We start from the raw sequence: 12,150 nt of genomic DNA, 5'->3' as shown, positions 1-12,150 counted from the left end.
AAGTACTTTGGCTAGATTGATCCCCGATATCACTTACAGAATTGCTAACACAACAATATCAGATAGCTTGGAAAAATTAGTTTGGCAAGAAACTAATGATGGTGTGCTTTCTTTAAAAGAAACTTTCTCTTTTGTTAATCAGCCTACTAATCACTTGAGCTGGTGCAAAATGATATGGTCCATGGCTATCTCTCCCTTAAAATCCTTCATCACCTGGAGACTTATAAATAAGAAAGTGCTCACTGATGACAATCTTCAGAAGATAGGTTGTGATATAGTGTCAATCTATAATCTCTATAGGACAAATTTTGAGAACTTTGAGCATATTTTCTTATCCTGCCAATTTGCTAAATTGGATACATCCTCGATTTCTTCCATTTTATTGGCTTGCTACAACCACTAGAGTCCTTGAGTGAAAGAAGTGTTGACAACTTATGTTATATCCACATTAAGTACAATTTGGTTTTATAGGAACAAAATTAGATTTGAGGATATGAAGATATCTTTGATCCAAGCCATTGCAAAGATCAAAATGGAGACTTCTCTAACAGGAAACTCATTTTCTTTTTTTGCTAACTCATCTTTGAATGACTTCATCATTCTTAGAGCTTTCAAAACATCATTAAATATCAATAAAGCTCCACAGATTATTGAAATTGGAAGTAACCAAAAGTGGGTTGGGTCAAGGTAAACACCGATGATACAACTCATGAAGCTCCTGGTCATGCAAGAGGTGGTGATATCTTCAAAGATCCTAATGGTAATTTTTTAGCTTATTTTTTCTCTTAATTAGACATTCATAATACTCTATTTGTTTAATTTTATTAAGCTATTATGGCAGTGGATATTGCATACAAAAGAGAGTGGAAGAATTTGTGGTTAGAGTATGACTCAATTTTGATAGTGACATTTTTATGGTAGATCAAATGCTCCATGGAAGGTGCTCAACAAATGGTATTTATGCAAAATTAAGCTATCTTCTATTAACTTTTACATTTTCATATTTATAGGGAGGGTAATACTTGTGCAGATAAATTGGTTACTTATGGAGTTTTGTTCAAAACTAACTCTAGGTGGAATTCAATTCCTAACTTCCTTTATGATGAATTCACTAGAAATAGATTAGGTTTACCTAACCATAGATTTAGAAATTTGTAATCTTGTCTTCAATCTTGTATTGTTATCTTTTGTTATATAATTCGGGTGCATTTACACCTTTGCCTTAAAAAAACATTTCCTTAGAGTGAGAATATTCCAACATTATATTAATAAAAGATGAGTGAATTATTAAAAGTGATTAATATTTATGTACTCCATCTTAATATAAACAATTTTATTATATCACTATATCATCATTTTACATTCATATATATTATTTATTTTTATTAAAGATACAATGATAATTAAACAAATGAATGATGAGTTGTCAATATAAAAACACACTATTGATACTTAAATATTAAACTCTTATTAACAAAAATTGAAACACTTAAAGTCACATATAGGATAGAATTTACTTTTTTATAGTATTAATAGGATAAAAAGGTTAAATTTGGAGTGTGTCCCGTGTAGAGATAGAAAAACGGGCCGCCCGACCCGTTTAGCTCGCGCATGCAAATGCCTGCAAAAATTTAAGCGGATGTGGGCATGCACGCGTTGGTTAATGGACAAAATTCAATGCTTTGCCCGTTTTAAAACGGGGTAATGGGCTTACAAGCGGTCCGCGGTCATTGTTGAATAATTAAAAAAATAAATAATGCATATAATAAATGAAATTCAATTAAATAAAGTAGTTGAAGATAAAAAATTAACAAAGTTTTGATATTTTATATAAAGTTTAACAAATCACATTAGATTACAATTTTTTTAAGATTAAAAATCACATTACATCATAACTTATTTAAAATTTTATTATTATTTTCTTAAATTATGTTTATGGGCCACCGTGGATCGCCCGCATGCCCAACAGAAATGTCCGCAAACTTGACAGGCAAAACGGGTAAATTGACAAAATTTGTATGTCTTGCCCGCAAAAAATAAGCAGGCGCGCTCACAGGCAATGTCCGTTTTGCCATCTCTAGTCCCAACAAAAGCTTTTGTTAAGGGGTGAGTTGCATCCCTATCGGCCATAGCCTCTCCACACGTGAAGCGCCATCATCCAGCTATGGCAAGATAAAATAAGTTAATATTTTTTGGATCGTTAGACAGGTAGGATCTCTCTATTCTACTACCCTTCAATTCAAACTTATCTATAGACAATTTTACATGTTTGTTATGTGACTTGTCTATAGAAAGTTTTACCTCCTTATTCATCATAAAAATAATATTTCATATCGGGAAAAAATGTACTAAAAAATATGTTGAAAAAGGTAAAATAAACACCTTATGATACACTTATATTGGTGTTGAAGAAACAATATTGCTTATTCATATTTTCTTCCCTACATACATGAAAATAAAAGCATGAAACATCACCTACTATCTCATTTAAGAATGGATATTTGGATCATCTCCTGCATCTTTTAGGCAATTGTTGGACTTGGAGCCATGATCTCACACAGAAATAATATATATTATTTTGAACCTTTTTATTTAGCCATCATTACATACTCACAAGGATGATATAGGAAAAACTCCATTAGTGGTAGAAAAGGATAGAAATCCAAGAATAGGCATAACCACCTAAGAGAATGTTTGGCTGCTAATAGTGGAAAATGTATTTGACATAGAATATCCACCAAAATGTTGGTAGTCTTCAATTCTAGAAAGCTCAATTCCTTCATGGTTTTGATTTGTACTAAACTTTCTATTTGGCACTCCTATCCTTTCTAGTTCCAATGTGACTTCTTTCATAGTTGGTCTTTTTCTACCATTCAACTCTAAGCATGTATATGCAAGATTTGCAACTGCAATGATATGTTCTTTATCTGCTTCCTTTTCCAACCTTTTGTCAATAATGTCAAATAGATTATTCTCCTCCATAGAGAGAACAAAATATGAAGCTAAATTCATTGCTTCTTCTGAACTTACCACAGGTATTGGCCTTCTCCCTGTTAAAATCTCAGCAAGAACTACTCCAAAACTGTAGACATCACTCTTATCTGTGAATTGACTAGTATGAAAATACTCAGGATCCAAATATCCAAAAGTACCTTGAACCATTGTAGTGAGGTGAGTAGCTTCTATGGAAACTATTCTAGATGTTCCAAAGTCTGCTACTTTTGCCCTATTCTTTTCATCCAATAGTATATTTGTTGATTTTATGTCTCTATGATAAATGGGCTGAGATGCAATTGAGTGTAAGTAAAATAGTGCTCCTGCAATTTCAGTTGCAATTCTTAAACGTATATCCCAAGTCATTGCTAAATCTTCATTTTGGTTGTGCAAATATTCAAAAAGGTTACCATTTGGAATGAATTCATAAACAAGCAAAGGAATTTCTGTCTCCAAACAACATCCTAATAACTTAACCACATTTCTATGGTTAATTTGTGATAGGATAACAAATTCATTGATGAATTCTTCAACCTTCCCTTGGACCTTAAACTTTTTCACAGCAACAATTTTACCATCTTCTAACATACCTTTGTAAACTGTTCCTTGGCCTCCCTTTCCAAGAACTCTATTCATATTAAAGTTGTTTGTGGCCCTTTCCAAGTCCTTTAAGGTAAAGAGAATAGTTTTGTCAACACATACTTCGTCAGAAGACAATTTCCGTTGTAACAACAAACCACCATTTTGTTTGAAGAAATTTTCTTTGCGTTTCTTTATTACTCTTTTCCTTACAACTTTATACGACCACCATAAACCAAAGAGTAAAATAATTGATCCGAGGCTTGACGAAGATCCTGCACATTTGACACACAATGAAGTACGATATTAGCCGAAACATGGTTTCTCGTGTATTAATATTTTTTTTGGTATTATCAAAGATATTATCACCTTTTTTTTTTGTAAGGAAATAATCTTTTTGGGATTAGACAACGTGTTAGACAAAGTGTTCACTCTAAATATAAAACGTGTTAGACAAAGTGTCCAATGGGAGAATAGTTGGATACTATATATTATATAAGTTTTAATACAAATTTTTATGTATAAAAAAATAATATTATATAAGTTAAAATGAAGAGAAAAATATGTATACATTCACAATAAAAGAGTTTTTACACTATCAATACATTATTCATTTCCAATCATTATTGATACTATTAGCTCTTAAATAAAAGTAATACAAATGAATGATAGATAATACAATGACTGTATATAATTTTTATATTATCAACGTGTAGATATTACACTCTAAAATGAAAGTATTGTATGCATATCTTAGTGATATGTCATTTTTGTGTTGTAATTGTTGTTTGCGTAGCTCACAACAATTTTTATATTATCAGGTCGTTCTTTTTAAGACGTTTCGTGGTACTCCTGAAATTGTGCAAACAGATTATCAACCATGTCATCCCTAGGATAAAATAGTCTGATTCTCTCTTATACGATTTCTTACTGCATTGTAAGAATCGTTCTTGAATACACCCACAATATTGACTACTAGTGTTACTTCTCGAATTCCCACAATATGGCTACATGTGCTAATTCTTTACCCACAATACTGACTACTAGTGTCAGTTCTCGAAATCTCACTTTGGCTGCATGTGCCAATTCTCTAGTGCCACGGAAAGAAAGAGGGAGAAGGTTGCCGGAAATGCGTCGGCGGAGTATTATGGGGGAGAAAGTAAAGTTGAGAGGAAATGCCTTCAACTTGGGGTTCGAGTTCTAATGAGGGGAGGAGACCTCTATTTTGTAGTGTGAGACTCTCAATTTGTGCAATAGTCGCAGTATTATCACAATGGATCAACACAACTGAAATTGGTTTTTCCCATAAGGGAATCTCTGCAAGCAAGCTTCTCAGCCAACTTGCTTCTTCACTAGTTGTTGCTAGTGCTATCATCTCAGCTTCCATAGTGGATTGAGACAAAATAGTTTATTTCTTTGAATTCCAAGAAACAACCCCACCAACTATATTAAATATATAGCCACTGATTGCTTTGGAATTATCTGAAAGAGTGTTCTAATTAGCATCATTGAATCCTTCTAGCACAGCTGGAAACCTTCGGTAATATAATTCAATGTTCATTGTTTTCTTAAGGTATCTCATTATTCTTTCTATAGCATATCAATGCTCCATACTAGGTCTACTAGTAAACCTGCATAATAATCTCACAACATAGGCAATGTCGGGTCTAGTGCAATTAGTGACATACCGAAAGCTGCCAACGATACTAGCATACTCAACTTATCTTACACATTTACCAGTGTTCTTAAAAAGTTTTATACTTGGATCATATGGTGTGCTAGCAGGTTTATAGTCAATATACTTATATTTCTTTAGGATTTTTTCCACATAGTGAGATTGATCCAAGGAAATTTCTTATTTTGACCTAGTAATTTTTATACCAATGATTACATTTGCCTCTCCAAGGTCTTTCATATCAAAATTGTTAAACAATAATAATTTCACATTATTCACAACATGAATGTTGGAACCAAATAGGAGTAGGTCATCTATATAGACACATATGATAGTCTAAATGTCATTTTCTGATTTATAATAAATGCATTTGTCACTTTCATTCTCCTTAAACTCATTCAGACCATTAAGTCGTTAAACTTTTCATGCCAGTGTCTAGGTGCTTGCTTAAGACCATATAGCGACTTATCTAATTTGCAGACCTTATTTTCTTGCTCATGTATTACAAAACCTCCAGGTTGTTCCATATACATTTCTTCTTCCAAATCACCATTTAAAAAGGCAATCTTAACATCCATTTGATGAACTAATAAATTATGTACTACATCAGTCGATATGTTATTTTAGTAATATGTGAAAATGTGTCGAAGAAATCTAAATTTTCTCTTTGTCTGAAACCTTTAGCTACAAGACGAGCCTTGTATTTATCCACTATGTCATCAGGTTTCAGTTTCTTTTTCAATACCCACTTACAACCAATTGGTTTGCAGCCAAGAGGCAAGTCAGCTAAATGTCAGGTCTTGTTAGACTCTAGAGAATCCATCTCCTCATTTATGGCTTCTTGCCATAAATCAACATCCAAAGAAGTCAAAACTTCTTGGAGTATTGATGGATCCTTTTCCATTGTATAAACTATATAATCAGGTCAATACTCTCTAACAGTCTTTGCTCTCTAACTTCTTCTAGGTTCTATTTTTAACTCATCGTTATTATCATTATTGCTAATCATAGGTATATGACTAGTTGTTGTGCCCCCATTATTTCCCAATTTAAAAGGGAATTTCATTTCATTGAAGTTAGCATCATTAGACTCAATGATCAATTTTGTGTTAAGATCATAAAATTTGTACGCCTTGTTGTTTACAGCATACCCAATGAATACACATTCATAGACTCTGCTTGAGAGTTTAACTCTCTTGGGGTCTGGTATCAGGACATAAGTCAGACAACCCCAAGTTATCAAATAAGACAAGTTTGATTGTCTATTCTTAATACTTTCATATTGGAAAATTTTGCTTTTAGCCTTGGGGACTCTATTTAGCACATAACATACAAAAAATAAAATTTCACCCCACCAAGAGGGTGCTGCACCAGAACTTAACATAATAGCTATAACTAATTTAGTTAAAGTTCTATTCTTTCTTTCAGCTTTATCATTCATTTCAAGTGAATATGGTGCAGTTTTTTCATGAATAATGTCATTTAATTTATAAAAATCATTAAAAATGTAAGAGTCATACTCAGTACCTCTATCGCTTCTGAGTTTCTTTATTTTCTTGTTGAGTTGACTTTCAATTTTAGTTACATATAACTTAAACATGTCAAGTGCTTCACTTTTATTTTACATAATATATACATAAGTAAAATCAGAACAGTTATCAATAAAAGTGATAAAATAATGTATATCATTTCTAGTTAACGTTCTATCTAATTCACATATATATGAGTATATTAAATTTAAAGGCTCATATTCTCACATAATTGATTTATGTGGTTTTTTTGAAATTTTTGTTTTACTGCATGATTCACAAATTTCAAAATCATTTTTAGATAACTTTGGAATTAAACCTAAGCTACTCAAATTTGAAATTGCACGTTTATTAATATGACAAAGTCTAGAATGCCAAATATAAAAATCACACAACATGTAAACAAAATCATAATTTTTATTAATAGAAACATCAACATTTAATTTAAACATGTCATCAGTGGTGTACCCTTTCCCAACAAATACCCCATTCCTAGTAAAAGTATACAAGTCTTCTCCTATGATCTGGGTAAAATCATCCTTATTAAGAAGAAAATCAGAAACTAGATTCTTCCTCATCTATGGAGTGTGTATCACATCTTTGAGAATTAGAGTCTTCCCAGATGTAAACTTCAGATCCACATCACCAATTCCAACAACAATAGTGGTGTGGGAGTCACCCAACAACACCTTCTTATCATCAGCATCTGTGTATGTTTTGAACATAGCACGATCATAGTAGATATGGCGGGATGCGCCAATATCTACCCACCACCCATCAGTTCCTCCAATCATAGTGACCTCGGATAATACTGCCACAAATGGCTCATCAACCATGTTGGCATGTAGAGAATGATTCATAGGTTTATTTCTACACTTGCGTGCCATATGACCTAGCTTCCCACATTTGAAGCAGGTGAATAGGTTGCCAGGGTCATTCTTAGCGGGTGGCTTAGCATATTGGACCTTTTGGGGGTTCCTATTCTTATTCCGACTAGTGTTTTTAGCCTTATTCCCACTGTGGTTCTAATTCTTGAAGTTAGTGCCAAAAGGCTTCAGAACCACACCTGAGAATTTCTTCTTAATGCTATTGTTGGAGACAAATCAACACCTAATCTTTTTTATCTTGCTTTCGAGCATCTTCTTCAATATGAAGACGGGTGATCAAAGATTCCAAAGAGATTTCTTTGGTCTTATGCCTTAGAAGGTTTTTGAAGCCCTTCCAGCTAGGAGGTAGGTTGTCAATTATGACAGTCACTTGAAATTACTCATCTAGGGGCATATTTCTTAGTCCCAGCTTCCTCAGTATCATATTTTTTCTCAAGTGCATATGAAATTAATTTGACAGACTTGTATGAGTTGTAGTAATCGTAGAGATCATCGGACAATCCATTCAGAATGAAGTTCTTACATAAGTAATCATTTTCATTCTAGAGAGCTATTTCAATAGTCAGTTTATCCCTTTCCTCTTTTTTAGCCTCATCTGACACCACTAGGATGTCGGTTTTCAGAACGTGGGCAACCTTTCTCATAGTGAGGAAAAATTTCATCTTATGTTGCCAACGTTTGAAGTTTGTCCCGTCAAACCGAAATGGCTTGTTCAGGTCATAGTTGTTCGGTCCAGTAATATTATCTATGAATGTCATTGTAGTCGAAACGTTTGAAAATTGTTTTTTGTGTAGCTCGCAACAATTTTGAATAGCACGAGATAATCTTTAATGGTTTAGTCACGACCAGGTCGCTCTCTTTAAGACGTTTTATGGTACTACTAAAATTGTGCAAGCAGACTATCAACCAAGTCTCCCCTAGGATAAAATAGCCAAGTTCTCTGTTATACGATTTCTTACTGCACTATAAGAAGCATTCTCGAATACACCAACAATACTGACTATTAGTGTCAGTTCTTGAATTCCCACAATATGACTACCTCTGCCAATTCTTTACCCACAATATTCACTACCAGTGGCAGTTCTCGAAATGTCACTTTGGCTATCTGTGCCAATTCTCAAGTGCCAAAGAAAGAAAGAGGGAGAAGGTTGCCGAAAATGCGTTCGTGGAGTATTAGGGGGAGAAAGAAAAGTTGAGAGGAAACACCTTCAACTCGAGGTTCGAGTTCTAATGAGGGGAGGATGCCTCTATTTATAGCATGAGGCCTCCAACAGATCCCCCATCCGACGGCCCAAAACGTTGGCCAAATCTCAAACAAACAAAAGATTTGACGGCTAGAATCATTGATCACACGGATCACAATATCAATCCAAGATACACTCCCCCATGCTTCTCACTTTCCAACTATATTGACTACGTCAAACACGTGTGGCATGTGTGTGTTGACTTGCTCAACACACAGTCCAAGCCCAAAAATAAATAAAATATAAATAAAAAATATTCAGAAAAATGTTGGGTCCAAGCCCAAACCCGACCCAACCAGATGGCAACAAAGGAGGAGGTGGTGCACACGCACGTGTATTGAGGGGTTTTGTTTGTGTGGGTCCTCACCCACCCACAAAACTCATTATACCCCTTGAAGCACACCCAAATAATGCAACTTTAAGGCTTATAAAGCCTTCAAACTTTCATATTCTAAGCAATGTGGGATTAGTGAGTTTTTTCATTTCACACACTCAAAAGTCACCATAAATGGTCTCATTAATGTGCATTAAAACCACTTAGCTTCAAAAACTCATCATTTTTTAACAAATTCTAACAAATCTAGGTGTTCAAATAATATTACTCAATTAGGACGTTAGTTCCAATTAGATTCCCTTAGAATTGAAGACTAAAATATAGAGTAATTTTTTAAATTTATTCTTGGAATAATCCTATCCTCTCCCCTATTTTTAATTTGACAAAAGTAGTATTATCTCAATCACCTAAATAATCTGAGCATATGTATACTAACTTTTCATTTTAAGAACAAGCTCATTTTTTTAATCTTCAAAAATGCCTCCAGATTGAGTATTCATTTATCCACGAGTAAGTCACAAACAAAATATATGTAAAAAGTTATGGAGACATGGAGTTGTAAATATAAGTCCAAATCTTAAAGTCGTGAAACTCAATGAATACAAGAAATTGTATAGCCATAAAAGTCTTGAAACTCAATCAATCAATACAAAAGCAAACAACATTCTCTTAAGAAAAACTTAAAAGTTTCGTCAATGTCATGGGCCCCATATATGTCCTCTTCTAGTTTAGGCACACAAAAATGTAGAGAGAATAGTAGATCAATGCACTCGTGGATATGAGGCATGAGATTTAGGTACATGACTGGTAGATTGCATCTATAAGATTGTTTAAATATAACCAAAAAAAATTAGGATTTGTGTATAGGAGACATGAGAGATATAAGTTTTGTACTATGTAATTGAATAAACAAAATAATCTGTTGCAGGTAATATTTGTGTAGTAATCCTATCAAACTACACCAATTATGTAAATTTTCCATATATTAAGCTAAGTATGTGGCAGGTGATATCTGTTGCTTAGGTATGGTTCATTTGGTTAGCAAAAAACCAGGTTATGTTAACTCTAAAATATAAATATAGATACATAATTTTCTCATTTAACTATGTGTCATGTACTAAATTCATCTTACCAAGTACTAGGTGTCATCATAAAAAAGGTCTCATTTACCTATGTATCATGTACCTAATTTTTGTTCAACCAGCATAAATCAGAATATAAATTGACCGTTTCTTTTGAAGGAAATTGAGATTAAACATACCTACTATAGCCCACTTTCTGGATCGATTTTTGACCTCGAAGATCGGTGGTATAGCTGAAACATTGAAAACCGTGTTATAGGTACAAGTCATGTGTGTGATTAGTAAAACTTTGGTGAGTGAAATGTGATTAATAAAGCTGATGAAATAATTAAATATTAATCTGAGTTTCTAGAGATGGAGATCATATACCAGTGCAGCCTCCTGAAATATAGGGACTCCCATAGAAGCCTGGGAGGCAGCGACATCTCACACCTGATGAGTTTTTGTTTTGTGAAGAAGATGTTATATATGAGTGATTGCAGAAAGAATGTAAAGAAAATTCCAGTGTAGAATTGATCATAGACTCATTCAAAATCTCCCACTCAAGTACTGCAGGAACATAATCAATATTCTTCAGGTCAATAAACGTCATACCCAGCATGTCATAGTTATTGTAACTTGTGAGCCAATCCTCACTTACAATAAGCGCATAATTACACTCATCACTACTTTTGTTCTTAAGATCTGCATGCGTTGTGTTATATTCTGAAAGATACAAAGGCAGTGAAGTCTCACAGCAATACCTGCCGTGGCAGCCATTGATTCCAAAGTCGAAATTGTTGTTAACCTCTTCATTGTTGTCACAAATGGACACACAACCACCAACAGTTGTCCCATTTGATTGCAAAAAAGCGAGTTTGTTGCAACCAAATGCGATAAATTTGTCATATTTTTGTGAGTAGACGAAAGGGCTACCTCTTAGGTCTATAACAGGCATATCGGTTTTTCCATAGCAATTCCAACGAAAGATTGGATTCATTATATCAACTGTGCTATATGTTTCATCAATTTTTGTTACCTCCATATCAATGTATTTAAGGTAAGGTTTTCGAGCAGCTACAGAAGTAGCGTTTCGGCATTCAATTTCAAACCACTTGCCTAGATAGCAATTTGGATTGTTCATTCCAAAAGGGTAAGGAATGTTAACAGACCCACATGTAGAAACACAATCAGATTGTGCAGATGCAAGTGGATATATGGAACATATAAAAATAATCATGTGGATTGCAAATTGTAGAATCATTGTAGCTAAAACAGTGATCCTTGTGTTCAAGAGGGTTTTAATTGTGTAAGTATTCATACAATAATCTTCTTTTATAGCAAATGTTATATGAGTGAGAATTCTCTCCTATTCCACTGGACAATTCTTTCAACCACGTCATTTTTACTTTTAAAATTAACAGTAAACAAAAGACTCTGGGCGTCTTAGCCCAAGTAACTTCCCAGAAATTCTGAAGTATATAACATGACATATAACATTTATTTATTTAAAGCATACCCTAAGGAATATAATTAAGAGGAAAAGAATGAATGTACCGACAATATATGTGTTTTGTATATTGTTATTACATTATTGTTCATATTTAATTATTATTAACTCTTCAAAAATTAATTCAAATAAATATTAAATGATGCAATGATTGTGTATAAATAAGTAGTTAATATCTTGCCATGGTACTTTTATTTAACTGATTATTTTGTATATTAAGTAAATAAATTTATGTATTGATTAAATAGTTTTCTGAAATTATAGTAAACGATTATATGACAATAATTAAAACAATTAATAAGGAAAAAATTGAGTAAAATTTGCAATGTTGTGATAA

At 33.3% G+C, this 12,150-nt stretch overlaps 1 protein-coding gene across 1 annotated transcript; it reads right to left on the bottom strand.

Moving 5' to 3' along the window:
• On the bottom strand, positions 2,683 to 11,567 carry LOC109334058 (wall-associated receptor kinase-like 10). Its single transcript, XM_019569633.1, has 3 exons — positions 10,694 to 11,567; positions 10,504 to 10,557; positions 2,683 to 3,848 (listed from the first exon to the last, which is right to left on the bottom strand). Exons 1-3 carry the CDS (start codon positions 11,565 to 11,567, stop codon positions 2,683 to 2,685), a joined length of 2,094 nt encoding a protein of 697 aa, XP_019425178.1.

This window comes from Lupinus angustifolius, chromosome LG19 (assembly GCF_001865875.1).
Source record: "Lupinus angustifolius cultivar Tanjil chromosome LG19, LupAngTanjil_v1.0, whole genome shotgun sequence".
Lineage (NCBI taxonomy): Eukaryota > Viridiplantae > Streptophyta > Magnoliopsida > Fabales > Fabaceae > Lupinus > Lupinus angustifolius.
This window is presented reverse-complemented; position numbering and strand designations above follow the sequence as displayed.